At 41.1% G+C, this 20,641-nt stretch overlaps 1 protein-coding gene across 2 annotated transcripts; it reads right to left on the bottom strand.

The window, feature by feature from the left end:
- Positions 1-3,911: 3,911 nt before the first annotated feature.
- rbfox1l (RNA binding fox-1 homolog 1, like) lies at positions 3,912-20,196 on the bottom strand. 2 transcript variants are annotated; one of them, XM_049582604.1, is made up of 12 exons: positions 19,761-20,195; positions 13,014-13,250; positions 8,124-8,303; positions 7,956-8,009; positions 7,769-7,861; positions 7,612-7,681; positions 7,469-7,528; positions 7,245-7,380; positions 7,091-7,130; positions 6,939-7,006; positions 6,515-6,596; positions 3,912-6,411 (listed from the first exon to the last, which is right to left on the bottom strand). In XM_049582604.1, the coding sequence occupies exons 1-12, from the start codon at positions 19,845-19,847 to the stop codon at positions 6,367-6,369; spliced, it is 1,152 nt and encodes a 383-aa protein (XP_049438561.1). In that variant the 5' UTR covers positions 19,848-20,195; the 3' UTR covers positions 3,912-6,366. The 2 variants fall into 2 exon arrangements, with proteins under 2 accessions (XP_049438561.1, XP_049438563.1); XM_049582606.1 differs by lacking the exons at positions 3,912-6,411; positions 6,515-6,596 and adding an exon at positions 6,617-6,762 and having other exon boundaries at positions 19,761-20,196.
- Between the last annotated feature and the right edge of the window lie 445 nt (positions 20,197-20,641).

The raw sequence follows: 20,641 nt of genomic DNA, 5'->3' as shown, positions 1-20,641 counted from the left end.
CTGATGGAAATGATCCAGATGTCTCAGATCCTCAGGGAGAGGCTCATTCTGTCATCACAACTATCAGGGTTTCACCTGAAATGGTTTCCACTTCACAGGTGTGCCTTATCAGGGTTAATTAGTGGAATTTCTTGCTCTATCAATGGGGTTGGGACCATCAGTTGTGTTGTGCAGAAGTCAGGTTAATACACAGCCGACAGCCCTGTTGGACAACTGTTAAAATTCATATTAAGGCAAGAACCAATCAGCTAACTAAAGAAAAACGAGTGGCCATCATTACTTTAAGAAATGAAGGTCAGTCAGTCCGGAAAATTGCAAAAACTTTAAATGTGTCCCCAAGTGGAGTCGCAAAAACCATCAAGCGCTACAAGCGAAACTGGCACACATGAGGACCGACCAGGAAAGGAAGACCAAGAGTCACCTCTGCTTCTGAGGATAAGTTCATCCAGTCACCAGCCTCAGAAATCGCAAGTTAACAGCAGCTCAGATCAGAGACCAGATGAATGCCACACAGAGTTCTAGCAGCAGACCCATCTCTAGAACAACTGTTAAGAGGAGACTGCGCGAATCAGGCCTTCATGGTCAAATATCTGCTAGGAAACCACTGCTAAGGAGAGGTAACAAGCAGAAGAGATTTGTTTGGGCCAAGAAACACAAGGAATGGACATTAGACCAGTGGAAATCTGTGCTTTGGTCTGATGAGTCCAAATTTGAGATCTTTGGTTCCAACCGCCGTGTCTTTGTCAGATGCAGAAAAGGTGAACGGATGGATTCCACATGCCTGGTTCCCACTGTGAAGCATAGAGGAGGAGGTGTGATGGTGTGGGGGTGTTTTGCTGGTGACACTGTTGGGGATTTATTCAAAATTGAAGGCACACTGAACCAGCATGGCTACCACAGCATCCTGCAGCGACATGCCATCCCATCCGGTTTGCGTTTAGTTGGACGATCATTTATTTTTCAACAGGACAATGACCCCAAACACACCTCCAGGCTGTGTAAGGGCTATTTGACCAAGAAGGAGAGTGATGGAGTGTTGCGGCAGATGACCTGGCCTCCACAGTCACCGGACCTGAACCCAATCGAGATGGTTTGGGGTGAGCTGGACCGCAGAGTGAAGGCAAAGGGGCCAACAAGTGCTAAACACCTCTGGGAACTCCTTCAAGACTGTTGGAAAACCATTTCAGGTGACTACCTCTTGAAGCTCATGGAGAGAATGCCAAGAGTGTGCAAAGCAGTAATCAGAGCAAAGGGTGGCTATTTTGAAGAAACTAGAATATAAAACATGTTTTCAGTTATTTCACCTTTTTTTGTTAAGTACATAACTCCACATGTGTTCATTCATAGTTTTGATGCCTTCAGTGAGAATCTACAATGTAAATAGTCATGAAAATAAAGAAAACGCATTGAATGAGAAGGTGTGTCCAAACTTTTGGCCTGTACTGTATATATATATATATATATATATACATATATATATATATGTATGTATATATATATACATATATATATATATATATATATATACATACATATATGTGTGTGTGTGTGTGTGTGTGTGTGTTCAGTGGTGCAGAGAAGCATGAAAGAAAAGAAGGATAAAAGCTAAACTAGAGAGGAAGGAAATGAGGTGACAAAATAGTAAGGATTGAAATTAGAAAAAAAATACAGAAGGAAAGAGGCTGCTTTGGTTTCTGTAACACCTGATGGAAATGATCCAGATGTCTCAGATCCTCAGGGAGAGGCTCATTCTGTCATCACAACTATCAGGGTTACTCCTATATTAAAGGGACAGTTCACCTAAAATCAAAAATATGCATATTTCCTCTTACCTGTAGTGCTGTTTATTAGTCTAGATAGTTTTGGTGTGAGTTGCAGAGTGTTGGAGATATCGGCCGCAGAGATGTCTGCCTTCTCTCGAGTATAATGGAACTACATGGCACCCTCCTCCAACAACATGCTTGCTCAAGATAATCCACAAACCTTGTTGTGAGCAGTTTCATGTAGGAACTATTTTCTTTATATCGAACTACATCTGCCGACTGTATCATCACGCAGAAGGAAGCGTGCATCTACTCATGGATGACAAGCTCGTGCTAGTGACAGTGGGAGATGTAAACATTAAGGCACCGTACACAGGCTGTGTTTTTTGTGCCCTCAATTGCCTTTGTTTTCAATGTAGACGTGCAGCAGGCGTGCCCAAACGCCAAAGCATCGCCAGGGTAGTGCACATGCATTCCTGAGCGCCTGTTTTCCAGGCCCAAAGGCTGCACCCTGAGATAAACTGAGTTCAGCTTTTGGTATGCAGCAGCACGCACTGGATGTCATTTGACGAGGACCAACCAATCACAGCCAACAGATATCTTTCCCTTTATCTGTAAATATCAGTCTGTGGTAAATATGGAGAAGAAGTTGTTCATTTTAGCGCAGAGCTGTCAGAGCTTTAAATCCGTCCCACGGACAACAGACCTACACACATACAGCGCCTGGAAGAAGATTAGCTCAGTACTCACGATTTCAGGTAAATAGGCTATGATATGGCGCTGGTTAAGGTTGCTGAGCAACTTCGGACTCAACCTGCCACCACGGTTTAAAAGCTGGCACAGAAAAGGCACAAGAGTAGCACCCAGCGCCTTACCTTGGGTTTTCCAGGCAGTTAAAGGTGCGGCATTGTCTAATAGAGTGCCGAAGTCACGCCCCTTCCGGTAGAGCTCATGGGACCTTAGATCGGAAAAAATATGAATGGCAGTGAATGGGGAGAGCAATATTATCTTTTGTTCCCATTTGAGTTGCGACATGAAATCTAAATATGTTGTTAATGAATTTAAAACATACATTTTAAGGTCAAGAAAGTCATACTTTGTGGCAAAACTGTTGAGATATAAGCTTTTTAATTAGAAAGACTCAAGAGTATACAGGAGGAGGTCGCGTTTGTGACGTCGCGTTTCGCTCGCTTCCTGCAGCTTGGCCTCCCCGCTGAAATTCCACTGTTTTATGATTAATCGATTTATGATTGAAGATGTCTGCGTGTTTGTGCCAGGTTGCAGTCACTCCAAGCTGCATGAAGTGAACAAAAGCTATGACGTAACATACGCGACCGCCTCCTATGTAGTTTTTCTAATTACTTTTTTTTTCAAAAGCTTATATCTCAACAGTTTTACCACAAAGTATGACTTTCTTGACCTTAAACTTTATGTTTTAAATTCATTAACGACATATTTGGATTTCATGTCACAACTCAAACGGGACCAAAAGATAATATTTCTCTCCTCATTCACTGCCATTCATATTTTTTCCGATCTAAGGTCCCATGAGCTTCACCAGAAGGGGCGTGACTTCGGCACTCTATAGTGTCCTCCTCGGCTGAGCTGTAATGTTAGCGAGCTCAGTGGTGCTAGTTCAGCTCGCAGTAGATGCACACCTCTTCCTGCGTGGTAATAGAGTTGGCAGGTCTAGTACAGTAGAGAGAAAATAGTTCCCACATGAAACTGCTCACAACAAGGTCCGTGGATTATCTTGAGTAATCATCATGATTTCTGGAAAGACACATTGTTGTTGAGTTTTATAAAATGTCTTTTTTATGCCGCTTTGAGCACCACAAGCCGAGTGCCATCTAGTTCCATTATATTAGAGAGAAGGCAGACATCTCTACGGCCGATATCCCCAACACTCAGCAACTCACACCAACACAATCTATACTGATAAACAGCACTACAGGTAAGAGGAAAAAAATATGTAATTTTGATTTTGGGTTGAACTGTGCCTTTAAATTACAACAAACCACATGTCAAGGCTTCTTTGACATTTAAAAAAGCAGGACAGAAACAAAAACAACAACCCAAAGGGAAACAGTAATGCGAGTGATTAAAAAAGATTGGAAACTGTTATGAATCAATAAAGGACAGAAGAGGAAAAGAGAGAAAAACAGTTTTATTTAGAGGTAAACATCAAACACAGCAGGAAAAGAGTGCAACAGAAACAAAGAGAAGAAATGATCAATACAGGTCAAGAAGTCTTTCAGCTGTTCTGAGTGAGGAAGGAGACAGAAAAAACAAGGAAGAGATGACAGCAAAGAGCGAAATAAGAAACATCAGATGAAAGTTTGAATAGAAGAGAATATGTGAACTCTTATACAGCCAGCCGTTTTATCTGCAGGTTAATGATGAAAGAAGCAGCCTCCGGCCTGACACATTCAAATTCTACTGCCTTTAATCCTCAGCTTGTGTTGTAAAGCCGGCAGCAAAAGACTGCTTCTTACTGCAACTCCCAGCTGAGCGTGTGTATAGCTGTGTGAATGTAAAACGGGGGTTTAAAGCAGCTTTAGAAAAATAAAACTTCCCTGGGTGAGTGCGAGGAGAAGGCTCATCAGTAGTGAGGTACTGAGCCTCAAAAACCGAAACTAACAGAAGTGAAGTGAGGAGTGAGGAGGTAAGAAAAAGCTCTGCAGAACCAAAGATCTCAAACACAGAAGAGGAAACAGGATTAATACTGACAGCTGTAGTATAAGCTACAAATGTATGAGAGGTAGATTGTTAGAAAGGCAAAACAACAACAACACAATGAAATTCCAACTACATCCAGACAAACATTAGTTCTGCTGTTTGTACTAATGATCGCAGTGTCACAGCTGTCTCTCTGTCAACCAGGTAACTGAACAACAGGGCTGTACCTAAAGTCTTAGTTTTACTCTCAAAGCTTCTATTAGGGTTTTTCAATGGAGCTTCAAATGTCTGTCATCATATTTTGTTCATGATGTCATGTTTTTTATTATGTGATTCATGGTGCTGTTAGGTTGCTGGTTGACCTCCCTGTTATACCGATTCGTGCTTCCTTTAAGGTGAGAAAACTGTTTGTTGACCACAGTGAAAATGTTGTTTTTGAAAGGCTTTACGCTACCAAATGTGTGCTGAAGGAGAATATTTTGTTAGATAAAAATATGCTGTGAATTTTGGAGGCTATTACACATGTCATTTTTCAGTATTTTTTAGACTTTTGGACTTTACATTGCTCTGGTGTTACTAGAAATGTTTGGATTACACGAGTCAGAAACAATGCTACACAGCAGAGGTGGGACCAAGTCATTGTTTTGCAAGTCCCAGGTAAGTCTCAGGTCTTTGCACTCAAGTCCTGAGTCAAGTCCCAAGTCCTAAACTTCCTAAACAAGTCATATAAGGCACTTTTCACCATATGTGATGCCATTTTACCAACAGAGTAATAACGTTAGCTAAGCATTAGCTAGCTAGCTAGCTAGCTAGGTTAGTATTTCAGTTTCAGGTGACGAATGAAGCTGGAAGTTGTTCCATTCCCATCTGTAATTTTTGACCTATACGTTTGGCATACTGCTGTTTGTTTTTTGTTGACCACTGTGTAGTTTTTTGTACGAGAATTAAATTATATTTGGTACCATTTCTTCAACTGGTGCTCCGTGACATAAGGTCTTCTTCACGGTTCTCTCCTACAGCTTGACTGTATGCTCTCGGACAGGTGAAAGGTATCAACTACTTTCAACTCAAAAGGCAAAAGTCCAAGTGGGAGGTTACGAGTCATTAGTGTTAATATCAAGTCAAGTTGAAAGTCTTTTCTGGTTTTGTCCAGTTGAGTCTAAAGTCATCAAATCTGTGACTAAAGTCTGACTCGAGTCCAAGTCATGTACATCGAGTCCACACCTCTGCTACACAGCCACCACTAGATCTACAAATAGTATAACACTAATAATATATGCAGCCTAGTCTTCATCTGCAGCTGTGAACAGACACGCAAAAAAAAAAAAGCCGTCAAATGTTGGAGTCGAATGATACGCTCCAAAGCTTTGAACTATTCAGTACAGCCCCACTGAACAATCTTGATGCGTAACCTTACTCATGTGCTCACACACACACGCACACTCACACACACACTCAAACAGAGATTTAGTAAATAACTGTCATCAAAAATAAGTCATTAAACATTGTACAAACTTCTGTCTTTGTACAGTTTGACCCGTGAAACTTCAAAAATCCCATATATTACTCAAAAAAAAAAAAAAAATCATTCTCACAGTATATTTCACCAGCTCCTGTAGTGTTAGCCAACATCTTTAAATCCATAAAACAATACTCCTTTAAAAGTTTTAAGCAACTGTCTATATATTACACAACATCCTCTCCCAGGTGCTAGGTAGTCATCGGAAGGATGGACAGAAAATGGGTCCTAAACTATTTACAACTTCAGTCTGTTTAATGTCTCGAGGAGCGCTTGTGATGGAGGCAGGAAGTAAAACCACTTTTACATTTCCAAGGATCTCACAATCTGTCCTGCAGCATCCATGGATCAGCCAATCCCAGAGTTTGTAAGAGACGTCCCCCGTCGGGCCTCCTGGTGGGCGGCTCAGTACGGGGTGAAGCGGTTATATCCTCCTCTGTACAAACTGGCCTGTTGACAGAAGCAGTGTGCCAGGTGTGACCAGAGTCTGCTGTTAACCGCAGATGTAACAAGATAGCTTTCAACAGAGGGAGGGTGTTTAGACTCGACTCACCATTGTACCAACTCCATATGTCGTTGTTGGTCCGACTGAGTGGTGGTAGGGATCCGCAGCTGTGGCGTAGACCCGTCCGTATCTGGTCAAAGACATCAGGAGCAGGTGGAAATGTCATCTGCAGCAGCTGGGATTTTAGAAACCTAACCCTACCTGCTATTTAAACTTCTTCTTTTTTAATAATTCAGCAGTTCAATCATATTTTTGTATGTTTTCTCCTCATAATAGACTTCTTCTTTAAATTGTGCCTGAAATTGGTTAAAAATAAAGAAATTTAGTCTAAAAAATATCTGAATCAGCCTTGAAAATAAATCCCAATATACAGACAAGCCTTCTTATCCCCTGAAACTGTCACTTTAGCAGTAAAAGCTGATACATAATCTTGCTGTGAGAAACATGTGCGGCCTGTGTGTGGTGTTTATACCCGTCACTGTAGGTTGCTGTGGCAGCAGACGCTGACTGAGCCACTCTGTAAGCTGCAGGATAGCCACCCTGCACAGAAAAAATGAACAACATGAATATAGGTACAGTACTTTAAAATTAATTTAATGTGTGTCAAAGTGTGCAACTACTTACATAGACTTCTGCTCCATACAGTCCATCCTGATATACCACCCTGATAAAAGTGAATAACAACAATATGATTGATATGAATAACTGATTAACTGATTATTGTTGAAGCTCTAAATACCTTTAGATCAGGCACTTGTACTCAGACACAGAGTCTTACCCGGGGTAGGCAGGGACAGCAGCAGGTGTGGCTGCAGCAGAGCGAATCGTGTTGTAGACGGCTCGGCCTCGACCACGCAGCGCAGAGCCCCGGTAGGCCAAGGTGGGAGTTGCTACGGGATACGGGAAGCTGGCAACTAAAGAAAAAGACAATCGTAGAAAAAGTGAATTGCAAGTTGGTGATCTTCTAACAATAATAAGCCAGTGTTAGTGAGAGGAACTTACCTGTGTAGAGTTCAGGTGCGTACATTGCCCCCATGACGGGGTTGATCTTCCATCCAGAAGCTTCACAGAAAAAAGAGTGAGAATAAGTTTCACAGAAGCCTCCCAGAATCCTTCAGTTCAATGAGCAAAGATCAATGTATTACTTGAAATTTCGCCGTTCACAAGAGGCGTCTGGGGCTTCTTGGTAACGACTCTTGCGGTAGCATTATTAACCTGGGGGGTCATGGAACAGGATAAAGACGATGACAAAGGATAATATTGACGTAGAAATCAACAAAAAAAGTATAAGCTCTCACTCACCTCGATCTTTCTTCCCTCCACAATTGTCCCATTCAGCTTTTCTCTTGCTCTGTCAGCCTCAGCTGCACTCTCAAAGGTGACAAACCCAAAGCCCTGCAAGGTCACATGATCATATTGTTTGTTTATATTATGTTTTTCTTTGTTAAAATTTCAGTTTTAGCTTTGATAGTATTTCTGTGATGCTCACCTTAGAACCCCTCTCATTGAAGATAATTTCTACATCAAGGATCTTCCCAAATTGCTGAAAATGTCCAAATAAGTATTTCATGTGAATATAATAGAAGAGATAAAGATCATTTTATTTTGTTTACCAATATAAACAAAAATTTTATGACTGATATTGAGAAATTCATACCCCAAACATCTGGCGCAGGTCTGGGTCTCTGAAGCGAAACGGGATGTTGGAGACATGGAGGCGTTTTGGTTGGGCCTTACCTGACCCCTCCTCGTCACTTCCACTTCCTGCTCCACCCCCCGATGACACGGACACGCTCAAAGACTGGGGGTCAGAGGTCACAGGGGCCAACACATCCTCCTGACAGTGAGAAAGTATGAAAACACGAAGAAGAGGAGGAGGAGGAGAGGAAGCAAGCATGTGGATAGGAAATTAACGGACGCGAAGGAAGAGGACGTGAGAGAACAAACAGAAACAGAAAGATGGAAAAAGAAAGAGTATGAATGAGATGAGAGTGGGTGTGAAGACAAAACAGGGAGAGGGCATCAGTAGAAAAGCAAAGACAGAAAGTCAATTCAGAGAACAAATTCGGCAACATTTCTCAGAGAACTCTGAGTCGTGTAAGCATCTCATGGCATTAGGCAAAGATCATTTTCATAAAGTGATTCAAACCAAAGTTCAAAGAGCATTCAGCAACCAGTGATCCCTCTCAGGCAAACGTGAGGAGGCATGAAAAGGGCTCCATTTTAGTGAGGTGTCTCTGAACACATGCCTGTAGAAGGGTATAAAGACTAATGCACTGTACAGTAACAATAAAGATTATAAATCTGACACTAAAACTACGTATGCTCACCCAAGCTGTGGCAAAGAGAGTTAAAGGAGCAGTGTGTATGATTTAGTGGCATCTAGTGGTCTAACTTTTCCTGGTTAGGATTCTTTGAGTGTCACCGTTAGGAAGTTTTTACCGGGAGCTGAATTATCCGCAGAGGACTCCTCTTCTCCAAAAAAAATGGACGAGGTAATTAAAACCGGTAAAAATACTGAATAAAGCAGTCTCATGTTACAAATCAGTGTTTCTCTAACGCTGTTCGGCACATCATAAACAGGCCACTAGCCAAGCACCTGCTGATATTCGCTCCAGACCTTCAGGAGGTTCTGTCTCACACAGGCTCCACCCTCTACTGGACTCTATGGGTGATACTCTCTGCCAATAATGAGCATGCATTCACCCACTGAAATTTGCTTAAACCAGTCAGAACATGCCAACCCAAATACATGCGGACACCACAGTATATAAGGGAGTACCATGACACTATCCGACATTCTTTCTTCTACAGAGACGACAACGATTGCTCACTGTCTTCAACCCCTGCAAGGCTAGGCCATGGCTCCACCCAGTGTGGCTGCCCACTGCCTTGGTTGGCTTGGGCCCCCTGCTTCTCCACTATGGTGGCCAAGATTATAAAGACATGGGTGTACTACGGCGACTAGCTTTTAGCTGGTCAGGATCAGTATGGCAGGGTCAATATTATGTCACAACAGGGCATTTAATCATTGGACTCCATCCGCTGTGCCCATGGAGTCCAGCTCTGCCTTTGTCAGATAGAATGATGGTTACAATATGGTAACCTTAGTTCTATTGGCAAATGGAAAATGGAGCCCTCTACAGAGGGGCCCTGTCGGTCCTACGCCACTTGCTGAAGAGAATATATGACGACAGACAGTGTTGTGGTGCTGCCTTATGTACCGTGGGCTTTGCTCATATTTGAGAAGCCACGTCCTGACTGGCTGTCTACAGTTGAGCAAATTTCAGTGGGCAAATGCGTGCTTGTGATTAGAACAGAGTATTACCCATAGAGTCCAGAAGAGGGCGCCGCTTGTGTTAATAGAACTATGGTTACAATATCGTAACCTCGCAGTGATTCAGACCAGTAAAATCACTGAATAAAGCTGTTGTCTCTTAAAACAATTGCGTTTTTTCAATGCTGAGTGTTGTGAATCGGCTACTAACTACCATGGCAGATGTGAAAACATAAAAACGAAATGCGAATGGGCCTATCTAGAGCCAGTGTTTTGTTTATCCGTTCTGGGCTAACATAGAAACATGACGCTGCAACATAATGCTCCCTATGTAGATATACACAACTCATTCTAAAGTAACAAAAACACGATCATTTTTAGTTTCAGGTGATTATACACTAAAGAAAACATACTTTTTTATTAGACTCCATTTCTACCAATATATCCTCCTAAATCCGACACACTGGACCTTAACATAAAGTTCAGGCGCCACCGAAAAGCAAAAACGACTGTTACTTATTCTCATGTTATCTAAGCATTTGTAAGAATCCGTAAAATATAAATAAAACTATGGTAAGATTTAACTAGTTACAATCGCCCCATGCACAAAACTTCAAGAACTAATGTGCCAAAACCAAAACATTCACTAACCCACAATGCACCACGATGCTAGTGTGTGCACGTATATGTATGTGTGTGTGTGTGTATGTGTTGGTCAACCAGCATCATCAACCATTGCAAAAAAAGAATTGTTAAATATATGTTTTTAAGATAAATAAGTCCAAACAAGAAAATAAGAGTGAAAGGGTCTGCAAGAAGAGAAACTAAACACAGTGAGCTTCAGCAGTAAGAGCAAGAAAGAAGAAGACATTAAAAAGCAAAAGAAAAAGTTCTGGAAATGTACTGATATATGAAAAAATCTTTATGCAGACTTGAATATTAGCTTTGTAATAGAGGCAGATAGTGGAGAAGACCTCAGTGCAGCAGTGAAGGATAAAATTAAATTAAACTAAACAAGGCAAAGAAGGTGCGCAAAAAGCTTTAAAAGGAAGAGGGTGATGTGAAAGGCAAAGAGATCAAAACTGAACGTTCCACAAGGGTCAGTCTGGGGTCACGGTGCTGCTTTTCTGCCAAGGGTTAAAGGTCATTTGTCAAGGGGCATAATTAATAAATAGGGGATACACAGAAAAAGAAACAGAGACACATTCACACAGGGGAGCATTTTACACACATAAACACACACAGGCCAGTGGATTACACTACACTGTTTTACCATGGCTAACTACTGCAGACTACCACATCCACCCACACACACCACAGTGAAGAGGGGAGACAGGGAGAGAGGGTTGAGTTGGGTGGTGGTGTCATGTCACGATGCAGAACTGTGTTTCTGGACCTGAGCGATATTTCAGAAGGGGAAAGGGGGGTCATCTGGCCAGCCTCCCCCTTTGACCCCCTCCCTCCATGGCGACGTCTCAACTTTCCCCCGAAAATCAGCACGGACCCGAGTATGTCAGGGGCTCTAGTAATAAAATATATAGATGGGGCCACAAAACACCATTTATGAGAGGAGGAAGAGAGATGTGCTGCAGCAGGACACACAGCGGACCTGCCACACAGATCAGACTAAACACCTCTGTCCTGATCACAGTGGGTGTTTTCATGCCTGAAGGAGATTTCATTAGTGTGTGCCATACTGATTAATGTATAAAAGGAGCCCTTAAAACCCTATTAACCTCATAAAAGGGAAAAATCTGCCAGTAGAGCATTTCAACCGGTTTCCAACTAAAATCACATTTGTGTATAGAATTATGTAGAAATTTGTGTCTGTGCTTTTTTGTTGATGATTAGCAAATATAATGCTAACATGCTAAATCTTAGTGTAACGTTAAGGTTCGATATGAGGTGGCTGGATGAGAAGAAACAGCAGGATGGAGATAGATTTCTTTCATGAGCAGCATTTTACTCGTTTTTATACTTAAGCAGGGGTATGTTCAATCTCAAAAAACTGTGCGCCGCACTGCTATGGTTTTAAGGTTGAATAACATGTTTCTTTGAAACAGTGTGCAACAGGCTTTGAGGTGCATTTTCTCTTGTTTGGTGGGTGTTTCAGAGGTGTTACCAGATCAGCAGTGCTCAGAATGTAAATCAGATTCTGGTAGATATTTACGTATTGTACCTACAATTTGTGTGTGAATGTGAGCGTGAATGGTTGTCTCTCTCTCTATGTGAGAGCCTTGTGATAGTCTGGCAACCTGTGCAGGGTGTACCCTGCCTCTCGCCCAGTGTCAGCAGGGATAGGCCCTAGCCGCCCCGCGACCACCAACAGGATAAGAGGTTACGGAAAATAAATGAATGAATGAGTGAATAGATGGCACTCGGTTTGTGGTGCTCAAAACACCAAAAAAATACATTTGAAGAACAGCAATGTCTCTTTCCAGAAATCATGACGTGTCCATGAGTAGATGCACACTTCCTCCTGCACGGTGACATGGTTGGTGGGTGTAGTTCCGTAGAAAGAACTTAGTTCCTACATGAAACTGCTCACAAAAATATGTATTTTTGATTTGGGGTGAACTGTCCCTTTAAAAAGAAAGGCTAACGCAGGTTGCTGCACTAGAATTAATGAATATTAAATATGACTGCATGCTGAATGGTTGAAATATTCCCACTGCACTGGCAGATGTTTTCACCTAATATACTGAAATACGATTTTAAGGACACAATTACATACAAAATGAAGTGACAAGATTTATTAGCAGTATGACAAACAAAAATAATATTCTTAAATCAACATTCAAGCAAAAAGTTTTGGTGTTGAAACAGTAAATCCTTTTACAGAATCACTCACACATCAGTTTGAATTCTGAATTGAATGAATCACAAAGACATAACAACAAAGTGTAAGTTATGTAGGCGACATCCTCAACACTCCTAACTGTAAACTGTCAATATCATCACAAATCTTCACAGCTATGATCTCGGAAGGTGATCTGTTTTATTGCCTGCTAAATAAGACACAGGGGAGACGGAAAAGTGGGGATTTATTTTCATCAACAAATCCCCACTCAGCTGCCCCCCCTCACTGTCAGCGGCGTTCCCGTACATGGACACAACAGTGGAAGGGTCTCTAAATATAGAAGGAAACTCTATCTGGCCATGTTCCCCTGATAGGACATATGGATGTACCTGAAGCAGCATGGCTTCTTGTCACATTGACTTACTGCAGATCAGATTTTATTGGGACATGAACTTCGTGTCTGTTCTTACCGTGTTGCTGGACGTCAGAGTGTCCGCCCCGTCAAGCTGAGGGCCCTGATACACTCTGAGTTGGGGATGTTCGGGGTACTCTGAACTGGGGTGTGCAGAGGTGAAGTCAAGAGGTGGCAGTCTGCCCGCAGATGTTGGCGGACCTTGACCTGGTGGTGGGTAGGAGGGAGGAGGGGCGTAGACCTGAGGCAGGGCGGGGTCGCCGCTGCCGGGGCCAGCCTCCTGATTGGGGCCTCCCTGAGGAGAAAGAGAGGGACATGTCAGCCACTGATAGCACACAGAGGTGTAAACCAGTGATACTCCATTTACGGCCCATGGGCCAAATGTGGCCCTCGATAGGGTGCAGAGTGGCTCCCAACCATTTCTGACTCAGAATGAAAACAAACTGATTTACAGTGGCACTGTTTTGTACTTTGAAAGCAAATATGGTGCCAAATTGTGTAAAAAGCATCAAAATAGAGCTTGTTAATTAAAAAAAAAATGCTAGGGGAGGATCCCCCGAACCGAGGTCCGAGCTAAGCACCAAATGTTCTTAAATCCTAGAAAAAACCTTGCAAACACTTCACCTGTGCAGAGCTGCTGCAACTGGATTTGCCTCTTGGCAAAGCCGAGTTAGGACAGCAGATGTCAAAAAGGTTTAAAAAAGGCAATTGATTTATTATATATACTGATAAAATATTAATGATTGTTTATAAACTGGTCCTGACTTCCTGTCTTTTTGTAAAATTGCCCCCCTGGCAAAGCAAGTTGAGTATTCTTGGTGTAAACAAACTAACCACCATGTTGTTCCTGCTCTTCTGCTTTCACTATAATTAGTTGTTGTGAGTTTTATGATGCATAAACAAACAAATCAGATGAACACAAATCTTTCATAAATGTGAGAATGACAAAAATAACATGTATAAACCCGACCTCTAATTGTCTAAAATGCTTATTAAAGCGTTCAAATATTAAGATTAAAAGGACTTCTAATGGCCAGTGGTGGAAGCACGTTTACTCGAGTATCCCACTGTACTGAAGTACAATTTTTAAGGTACTTGCATGTAAGTATTTTCATTTACTGCTACTTTGTACTTCTACTCCACAGAGGTAGTTTTTACTCCACTAGATTTATTTGATAAGTTACTGGTTACTGAGCAGATTCAGATTCAGAACAAAAATTAAAAATATAATCAAAGAATAATACTTTATTGTATCTATTTATCTTAAGTGATTCCCAGGAGTAAAATTCATAAGTGACCCGGCATTGTGCCAAGTAAATAAAATTCGTTCCACCTTTACCACCTGCATCACTGAAGTCATAAACACATTAATGTATTAATAGTTATAAACCCATAATATAATACATATTGTTCTGAGATGGCCCATTTGGCATATTGAGAACTTTTACTTTTGGCACTTGAAGAATATATTGATAATACTTTTACATAGGTGAAAAATATATATGAATAAGTCCTCCCTGGCTGCTTACAGCTAGAGCTGTTAATCAATGAGACAATCAACAAAAAATGAATGAGCAACACTTTTTTTTTTAATAAATAATTAATATTTTGTCATTTGTCAAGCAAAAATGACAAATATTTCCTGCATTTCTCTGTTTTATATCAAAGTAAAATCAACTTTTTTGTTTTAGACTGTTGGACAAAAGAACCCAAAAAGTTTTGCAAAAAAGTTTTGCACTACTTTCTGATATTTTATAGATAATCAACCAGTTCGCTGAAATACTAACAGGTCAATCAATAGACACAATACAGTTTTGAGAGACTAAAACCATGACTGAGACACATCAAAAGTCAGTAAAGCCTAATTTTAGGCAAATCACACTTAAAAAATCACATTTTAATACTGAAGCTGTAACATGTACATTCTAGCATGCATGAACAGAACAACAACAACCATCCCATACAGCCTCAACACAAGTGAATTATCCAAGTTAGAAGCTAAAAGCATCGTCTTACCCCTTTACTGCATTCCTCGATTTCTGATGCATTGTCCAACAACTGCAGCATGTTTTAATGCCAGCTGACCACCCGCCTACCGCACCATAAGTCCTACTGATCCACCAATCACATCAAATGATCGCCAGAGCAAAAGGGACCAAGCCACACCAGCTGTGGTCATCTGTTAACTGTCAATTACCTCACCACCCCCACCCATTCACCCACCCACACTGCCTTCACTTTAAACACTTGCGAACACATGCAGACTGCAGACAAGATGCTACCGTTGCATGTCAGTATGTCATGCTAAAGGTCGGCTCTAAGAATACCATGTTTGAGATGGCAACATGGTTTTATTACTTTTCCACCTACATTTTTTTTTTTTTAAAATAAAACAGCGTATATCTCCACCTTCTACTGCCCTGCTGGGGAACAAAGCTCCATTATTTTTGCAGGAATATTTCTGACTTCATGCTAAAATATCTAATAGCCTAATTATACGTAACTCTTGGTGCAGTAACAACGTAGATAATCCCAGGCTACTAAATGAAATGTATGATTATTTTAGGTTGTACAAACAACAGTAAAAACCCTCATAAAAACACAGCTGGTGTCAGTTAAAATCGTGTCAGTCATTTCAGTGACTAACAAATGGGGTAAACATGAAGCCACAACCAGCAGCTGGTTAGCTTAGCTTAGCATAAAGACTGGAAACAGAGGGAAACAACTGGCCTCGCCTGCAGCTTTAATAGGCTACCATTAAAGACAAAATAAAATAACTAGATATAATAATATTGATTGCTAAGCTTTAAAGTTGCTGGTTGGTTGATTTTCTTACCTTTGAACACAACAAGACCAGCACTTTCCCCGTTTCCAGCCTTTATGCTAAGCTAAGCTAACTAGCTTCTGGCTGTAGCTTCATGTTCAGTTGGCAGACATGAGAGGAATTAACTTTTCATCTTGTCAACATATTTCCCAAAAGGTCAACGTATTTGTTTAATTGAGCTTTTTTTTTCTATTTGCAGTATTAATATTTTCACTTAATTAAAGGATTACATAAGTTCAGACCGCTAAACTTTCGTGTTGCCTTACATGCAAAATGCCACAAGTTTGTCAGCCAGCTTTAGGATTTAGAGGGATTAAATATGATTGAAATCTCTCTCCACTGTCATTTCATAACTTCTCATATATCTCTCTATCAGCTGTTGCACTCAGGAGGTGTGAAAAATTAGAGATACGATATGAAGATGCAGATAGTACAATAAGAAGGAACTGGAGGTTGAAGGAACATTGATTGTGTGTCAAACACTTGAGCCAAGTTTACAAACTGTGTTCATGGAAGTCTTAAGATGGCAGCATTAAAGTCAGATCTGTCTTGTGTTTTCTGTTGTGAAAGTCAACTTTTCCAGTGCAGCGCCATATTTAAAGTACCACAGGGTAGAATGAACTAAGAGCTCACAACCTCACCAACTGTTCTGTGAGGCAGTACTGACTCACTACTAAGGCACAGCCGTCCACTAAAGAGACAGTTTAAAACAATCAAATGTACATATTTTTTCTCTTACCTGTAGTGTATTAATCAGTCCGGATTGTTTTGATGTGAGTTGCAGAGTGTTGGAGATATCTGCCATTGTAGAGATGTCCTCCCTCTCTCCAATATAATAGTACTAGATGGCACTCGGCACTCAAAGCGCCAAAAAAAAAACATTATAAAAATGCGGCAGCAATGCCTTTTTCCAGAAATCATAACCTAATTACTCATCATAATTCACAGGCCTTGTTGTGAGCAGTTTAATGTATGAACTATTTTCTTTTTACTGAATTACACTTGCCAACTGGAAGCAGAAGGAAGTGTGCATCTACTGCTAGCTCACCTAGCACCACTGAGCTAGCTAACATTACAGCTCAGTGGAGGAGGATGCCATTCTCGTCCATGAGTAGATGCACGCCTCCTTCTGCGCAGTGATAAAGTTGGTGGGTGTAGAAAGAAAACAGTTCCTACATGAAACTGCTGATAACAAGGGCTGTGGATTATTCTGAGTAATCAGGTCGTGATTTCTGGAAAGAGACATTGTGCAGGAAGTGTGCATCTACTCATGGACGAGAGGCTCATACTCATGACAGTGCAAGATGTAAACATTGATGGCGTCCTCCTTGGCTGAGCTGTAACATTAGCTAGCTCAGTGGTGCTAGGTGAGCTAGCAGTGGATGCACGCTTCCTTCTGCAAGGTGTAGAAAGAAAATAGTTCCTACATAAAACTGCTCACAAATAGGTCTGTGGATTATCTTAAGTAACCGGGTCATGATTTCTGGAAAGAGACATTGCTGTTGAGTTTTTAAAATATATATTTTTTTTTTGGCACTTTGAGCACCACAAGCTGAGTGCCATCTAGTTCCATTATATTGGAGAGAGGGCAGACATCTCTACAATGGCAGATATCTCCAACACTCTGCAACTCGTACCAAAATAACCTAGACTGATAAATACCACTACAAGTGAGAGGAAAAATACGTATTTTTGATGTTGGGATGAACTGTCCCTTTAAGCTAATGTCAGCATGCTAAGATGCTCACAATGACAATGCTAACATGCCATCTTGATAAAGTGTGTGAGCATGCTAACATTTGCTAATTAGCATGAACCAACTGACTGGCATTGCCATCTCTTGAGTCATGACGCTAGTGAGAATAAAACAAAGATGGATTAAAAGGTTTTTGGCTTGTGATACAAAACATATTGGAAATGTAATTAATTCAACGTCACTATGTTTTTTTAGAGGGGCCTACCCTACAGGCATGTTTGTTGTTGTCATCCTCTCTAATTCTGGAAGGTAGGCTGTATTGTAATGATGCACTCTCAGGGTTGTGTTAGTTACAGTATCGTGCTGGAACACGTTTCCACACATGTCAACACGAACTCTTGTCTGTATTGTGTCTCATTTATCTCAAGAAACAACCAGTGTGTGCCTGCCTGGACCCTCCACACAGACATAAAAGTGACCGCAGAATGAAGATAAGACAATCTGTTAGATACCTCTACCAGTCTTTGTATTCCCACAGACTGTAACGACCAGCCACCGTGCCTGATTTACTATCACAGTGTCAGCAGACATTCAGACACCGTGTCCCCCCTGTCCTCCTTGCAGGCTTTTTTTGATTTCCATTTGTTCCCTCTTTCTCTCGCTTCCCTCCTCAGCTGTCAGTTTGTGGTCAGAGGTCAACGGCTCTGAGCCAGGTGCCTGCTGGGACAGCTGCTACAGGATTTACACACAGACGACACCAAACTGCAGATGTGGCCTTTTAGTGCCGGCCAAGATCCAAATGTTAGCAAACACGAAGCTTATTGAATTAAGCTAAATATCCCTTTTCCCACCCATTCATTCTCTACATCCTGTTCTCTCCTCTTTAGTTTTTTAATGTAAGATATGTTTGGCTTTTATCAGATCGTTCATAATGAAGAGAAACAGTAAAGTCGGAGGTCAAACAGAAGGCAGACAGGGACATGTGACAAGGGTTCTTGACCAAATTTCAAACCTACATTCTTCAAACAGATGCTGCACTTTAATCATGCAGACATTTCTGCAGAAAATTGCTGAAGGACTGCTCAGCGCTTGGAAATTTACCATTGCAAACTAAAAAGTTCAGGATGTTTTGGAGAAGTATCGAATTTCTCAGCCCTCAAAAGTCTCCTTTTGGTTCCAGTCACCTTTAAACAATACCTCTTTCTTCACCTGTTTTCTCAAAGCACAGCTCTAAATGTTATTTATTTATATTTAAACGCACAACAGGCGGGATTCACACTTATTTTAAGTAGCGTTAAGTGCCAAAAACAAGATAGGTGACAGAATCTCCTCCTGTGATTATCTGCTCAGGAGAGGAGGGCTAAAAATACAGCTGGTGTGAAGCTCAGAGACAAGGTAGAGAGATACCAGATGCATTGTGGCATTAAGGGTATGTCAGGGACACTTAGAGACACATGTAGACACACACACTTGCACAGCCTGTTGGAACCACTGAGACCAGTGGACTAAAGATAACCCCTAATGTGTCCTTACTGTTAAGTGAATAAGATCTTTCGCAATCAGTGTGCTTTGCCCAGCTCCCATCAGGGCTTCTTGATTTGTCATTCCTCTCATCCAGTCCCCATTAAGCAATGCAACACTAAACTAAATTAGATACGTGACTCATTTACACAAAGACATCAGGGCCCTTTGGTTTCTTTTGGTAAATTAAATGTTTTTTTTCCTCACTAGGAGTTTATTTGCTGCACTGATATTCATTTCTAATACACAAAACTCATCTAGAAATGAGAGGATTATGCGATCAATAGGGAATAAAATTGAATATTTTAGCTCTTTGATGATCAATTAATTGTTTAAGTCATTTTTTAAACAAAAGATGCTAAAGATTAATTTGTTCCAGCTTCTTAAATGTGAACATTTGCTTATTTTGATAATTCCTTAGCCTTCTGTGACAGTAAATATGATTAATTTGGTGTTTTGAAATTGGGGTCACATGTCAACTTGTGGTCCAAGAATGTGTGATGGGCATTTCTGATAATATTATGACATTTCAACAAGAAAATAACCAGCAAATTAATTGGTAGTGAAGCTAATTGTTGTAGGCAGCCCTAAACTCACTTAACTGGATTTTATTCCAATACTTTTTCATATAAAAACACATCCATACTATTATTTCCAACTCTTAAAATCTGAGTCACCTTATAAAGACTCAACAGACTGGATATTTTACGATGCATGCTTGTGAGGAAACACATTTATGTACGAGCAAATGAAGGCGAGTTTACCTGTACTATGCTGGGGTAGCATGTGGTTGTCTGTGGGTAGACAGGGAGTCCATAAGGCTGGAGAATCACAGTGGGTGAGGAGAGCATAGCCCAAAAAACACACACAAGAAGACAGGGAACGGTGGAAGATGGGAGGAAAAGGAGAAGGAGAGCAGGGGAAAAGGAGAGAGTTGATATGCACACAGGAGAGCAGGCGATCAGGCTGGAGAAAAAAGAAGAAGAAGAAAAAAATCCCAAGGTGGAGAGCAGATCCAAGAGGGTGAGGCGTGGGGGACGAAGGTTAAGACTCTATTTAACCTCAGAGATGAGTCAAAGAGGAAAACACAGGGAAAGTCCACAAAACAACCGAAGTCCTGTCCAGAAAAGACAGGATATAGAGCAGTGAAAGAGAAAGCAAGTGGGCTTCTGTGTGTCCATCAGTTGATCATGGAGCCTGACAGACAGAAACACATGCTCAGGGTCCCATTTCAGAGTTATATAAATAGTCACCCATGTCCTTCTCTCGCAGTTTACCATCTTACCACCCTCACTCTTACACATGTTGTCAAGCAAGATTTCTCACCACTATACTTGTTACACACTTGTAAAATAACAGGGGTTTAGAGTGAGAGAAACCCCTAAATCTAAATTAGGCTGTTTGTTTTATTGTGTATCCTAAAGTTCTGTATTCAACCACCTGAAGTCTGGTAAAGTTTCAGCTGTGTGACTCCATGAATCATATTTATAATAAACACATATCTGCGGGCATGTAGGAACACAGACATGTACATTTTAAGCTCGTACCGTCCGTAAATTCAAATATTTTTTCCTGTTTGACCAAAAGAGTGCGACACCATCAACATTTACATTTCCGTTGGAGCGCAGAGGGGCATGATGGGATA

Source organism: Epinephelus fuscoguttatus, linkage group LG8, assembly GCF_011397635.1.
Source record: "Epinephelus fuscoguttatus linkage group LG8, E.fuscoguttatus.final_Chr_v1".
NCBI lineage: Eukaryota > Metazoa > Chordata > Actinopteri > Perciformes > Serranidae > Epinephelus > Epinephelus fuscoguttatus.
This window is presented reverse-complemented; position numbering and strand designations above follow the sequence as displayed.